The 4,329-nt window shown below is 44.7% G+C and overlaps 1 protein-coding gene across 1 annotated transcript in view; it reads right to left on the bottom strand.

Annotated features, from left to right (window-relative positions):
• LOC106525607 (sorbin and SH3 domain-containing protein 1) overlaps positions 1 to 4,329 on the bottom strand; it is a gene marked incomplete at both ends in the record, with an annotated part of 13,354 nt that overhangs the window by 4,205 nt on the left and 4,820 nt on the right. Inside the window, 5 exon segments of the mRNA XM_014019902.1 lie at positions 575 to 627; positions 1,554 to 1,649; positions 3,035 to 3,535; positions 3,629 to 3,823; positions 3,898 to 4,023. Of these exon segments, the coding sequence (XP_013875356.1) occupies positions 575 to 627; positions 1,554 to 1,649; positions 3,035 to 3,535; positions 3,629 to 3,823; positions 3,898 to 4,023 (971 nt within the window).

The raw sequence follows: 4,329 nt of genomic DNA, 5'->3' as shown, positions 1-4,329 counted from the left end.
TTTGTCCATCAGAAAGAGGACAGTTCTTATCTGGTTCTGTCCATCAGAAAGAGGACAGTTCTTATCTGGTTTTGTCCATCAGAATTGAGACAGTTCTTACCTGGTTCTGTCCATCAGAAAGAGGACAGTTCTTATCTGGTTCTGTCCATCAGAAAGAGGACAGTTCTTATCTGGTTTTGTCCATCAGAAGTGGGACAATTCTTATCTGGTTCTGTCCATCAAAAGAGGACAATTCTTATCTGGTTCTGTCCATCAAAAGGGGACAATTCTTATCTGGTTTTGTCCATCAGAAGTGGGACAGTTCTTGTCTGGTTTTGTCCATCAGAAGGGGACAATTCTTATCTGGTTCTGTCCATCAGAAGTGGGACAGTTCTTATCTGGTTTCAGACCTTCTAACACCTGAGAACAGGTTCAGGTAAATGTTTGAATGTTTTAACTTTATGTGAATCAGAGAAAATCAACAATAAATAAATAAAACTTATTTAAAATCCAAGTTTTCAAACAAACATTCCTCCTGAACAAATGAAATAAAAGATAAAAGCTCTGAAGGAATAAACGAGGCRTGTAAACTCACATTCCACAGCTGAGGCGGGTCGGTTCTGGACTGCTGCTGTGGGACTGGGGTTGCTGGGAAATGATGAGAGATTGTTTACTGGGGTGGGGACGGAGCCTGTGGACTGAGTCATTCAGGTGGGGGGACAAGGTGCTGCAGTATCTCACTGAGGTGTCCGCAATATTCAAGATCTCATTACACACCGCCTCCTACAGGTGGCAGCAGTCACCCAGGTGAGGGGGTGGGGAGCGGGGGGAGGGGTTAGAAAAGGTGGGGAGGGAGGCAGGTGAGGAAGGGGAGGCGGGTCCGACATGAAGTAACGGCAGAAAGAGGAGAGATGATGATGGAGGCCGCAGAGGAAGCGTGAAGACAGGAAACATGACTCGTTAGTTTCAGACATGACTCGTTAGTTTATCATCACAGGAAGTCAGAGCGAGTGAGCAGTTTGAACAGGAAACAGCTCTGAGTCGGAGATAAAACTTAATTCACCTTCTTTCTGAGCTTTCTGCTGAGTCAGCGTTCACAATGAGCTTTTTTTTTTCATTGTTCCAAATTATTTTCTGCCGACTTTGTGCTGTTCTAACTTTCGGCTCATTCAGAAGACTGTTAGCTTTTAGCTATCTTTCTGCTACAATTAGCCACCACCACTACTTTTAGTTATTGTTCTAAAACTGTAGTCTCCAATGGTTTGGGTCTTAGACCTGGACTTTTGGACTGTAGTCTCCAATGGTTTGGGTCTTAGACCTGGACTTTGGACTGTAGTCTCCAATGGTTTGGGTCTTAGACCTGGACTTTGGACTGTGGTCTCAGAAAGAAAGCAAACTTGAGTTTACTGAAAAGTCAAACTTTATATAAAAGTTTAGTCGTATCAAACAACTGAAGACATGTTGGAATTAAAACGATGAATATTTGAGCACAATGTGTTAAAATGATGATGATGATGATGATGATGATGATGATGATGATGTCATTTATACAATAAAGGTTTTAGCCTTCTTACCGCGAACGAGTTAGCGTTGTTGTTATCCTGGACGTCTAAAGGTATGACAGGGCTCCTGGAGCTCCGGCTGTGATGGTCAGCCTCGTTCCTCACAAACTGTAACACACACATCAACACACACACATCAGCACACACACACACACACACATACACACACATGTTTTAACGTCAAATCTTTTTGACTCGAGTGTTGGCGTAGTTTGAAACCGCTGAGGCAGAATTATCCTGGGTGTGGACATTTCAAACCTGCATCAGTTCTTGTATGAAAAAAAAAAACTAAACTAAACTAAAAATACAAATAAAGTCTGACAGTATCTAAACATTTATAACAATTAGAAGAGAATGATCTCATAAAAATAGCTGCCCATAGCAGGCCTGATTAAAAACAAAAAGAAAATTATGCTAGCATTTGTTGGCTGTGAAGAAATATTATGAATATATCTAAATGTGATTCTGTGGAAAAGTTATACAAGTCTAATAACTTACCTGTAAAACTGACTCGGTGAAAAGTTTGAAAAACAAAGTTTAAACCCAAAACAGAATCTACAAACTGGCAGCTAGTGCTAAAGTAGCTAAAATAAAGGTGCATTGATGCCATCTTAAAACAACTCCTATCCCCAAATATGTAATAGCAGTTCATGTGAAAATTATTTACACTTCTGCCAGTTAATCAGTCCTTAATAATTAATTATTATTATTATTTAAATGGCATAAAACGTATTAGCAGCTAGCTGAAGCGCTACATACAGGAATTTCATAATATTTCTGCTGAAATAATCCAAAACGTACAGCAAATAGTGGTGAAAATATTTATATATTGAAGTTAATTTGACACAGTTTTTCACTCGCTTTGAATTGTTAAAAAAATTAGGATCGGAGCTGATTTAAGATGGCAGTAATCCACTTTTAACCTTAAGCTAACTAGCTGTTRGCTTGTCAGTCTAGTCGGTCTTAAACGATTTCTAAAAAAACTGAAGTCGCTGTTAAATTTAGCTGCAAACTTTAAAAATAAAACTCCACTTTATTTATGTCAACTTCTTAAAAGAACTTTTCAAATTAAAGGTTTAGTTTTCCATGAAGGAATGCTGCCTTTTATAGCAAAGTGTAAAAATCAGATTATCTTATAAAAAGAATTGTTTTGTTGTTACAACTTGTAGATGATATCATTTAATGCTGTCAGCTATCATATCAAACATTAGCTCAATATCTGTAAAATTAACTGTGTTATAGCTATTATTGCTAATGCTAACTAGCTGCGGCGGCCATCTTAAGGGTCTCAAACACACCACATCAACACACCGTGGCTGAACGTTAGCGGTGCACACAAACAACATGCAGCTGAAAGTGGTGTGAGCGCTCAGGTGTGGACGCTCGGGCGTGTTAGTTTCTCACGTCAAGTTCCACTCAGGTGCTGCAGAACATCAACCCAACAGAACCAAACCGAGCCGCAGATAAAACACCGCACACCATGCAGAAGATACCTCTGCAGGGCTATTTCTCCTGTTGCCCGGGGCAAAGCCGTCCCCCTCCGTCAGCTCCTTCTCCCCCCTCAGCCAGCCCTCCAGCACCGACCCGCCGCAGGGGCTMATGCTGCGCGACAGGTACGGCGAGGAGGAGGAGGCCAGGAAGCTCTCGCCCTGGGGCGGGGTGAAGGTGAGGAAGGGCGTGGCCGAGCCAGGTCTGGGCGGGTACGGCGGGGGCAGGGGGGAGGTGGCCGGCGAGCCCACGGGGGAGACACAGTACGGGCTGCCGGCCACGTGGGGCACGGGGCTGGCCGAGCACGGCGGCGGCAGGTACTCGCCCCAGCGGTAGAACACGGTGGGCGGGGGCGGCAGAGGAGGGGTGGGGGCAGCCGGGGGGCTCCCACCCCCCACCGTCAGGGAGATCCACTCAGAGGAGACGGCGTGCACCTCCGGCGACACGGAGCGTCGGGAGGAGCGAGGGAGGGGCAGGGGGGAGGTGGTGAGGCGGTTACGATAGAGCTTTTTTTTTATTGCAACAGAAGAAGAAGAAAAAACAACTCAAAAACAGAATAAATGTAAAAAGATAAACGATCCGTCGGGTTCGTTCCTCACCTGAGGGGAGGCGTTGGTGCTGCGCTGAGGAGAGTGGCTGAGCGGGGGGTCGGGGTAGTCCACGCCGTTCTTCACGCGGGGTCGCTTGTGCACCTCCACGTAGGTGACGGGGAAGATGCCCTGCCGGTTGGTGCCCGAGATTTTCCCTTCGTACCAGTTCTCATCCACCCTGCGGATCAGCGTGATCCTCTCGCCCTGCAGACACAACACCGTCAGGTGGGCTCGCCCTATCCTTACGTTCTTCACCTCCTCCACCTTCATCACCGCACCTTTCTGAAAGACATTTCCACCACCGTGTCCCCTTTGAAGTTGAAGCGGGCCACGGCCTCGCCGTACTCCAGCACCTGGACCGGGGCGCTCTTCTTCGGCTGAGCTTTCTCTGTGGGCGGGAGAAGCTGCAGAGAAACAATAAGACAAACAGCTGCTGTGAACCAGGGTTATTATAGCTCACTAAAACTAACTAAAGAACACAAACTGAAACTGAAAAAAACATTTTAGTCAACTGAAATAAATAAAAACTATAATAAAAAGAAAAAAACGATAACTACCGTATTTATTCGTGTATAATACAATCTCATGTATAATATGATCTCATGTACACACCCCCCCTTTTTTGAGCTTAAAAAGCATAAAAAATTTAATCCTCAAACTACCTCCAATTTCATCCAGACTTCAAGATTTTTCAGCCTTTGCAGTCTTTA

This window comes from Austrofundulus limnaeus, unplaced genomic scaffold (assembly GCF_001266775.1).
Source record: "Austrofundulus limnaeus strain Quisiro unplaced genomic scaffold, Austrofundulus_limnaeus-1.0 Scaffold235, whole genome shotgun sequence".
In the NCBI taxonomy this organism is placed as follows: Eukaryota; Metazoa; Chordata; class Actinopteri; order Cyprinodontiformes; family Rivulidae; genus Austrofundulus; species Austrofundulus limnaeus.
The sequence above is the reverse complement of the archived record's forward strand: the minus strand, read 5'-3'. Positions and strand labels throughout refer to the sequence as shown.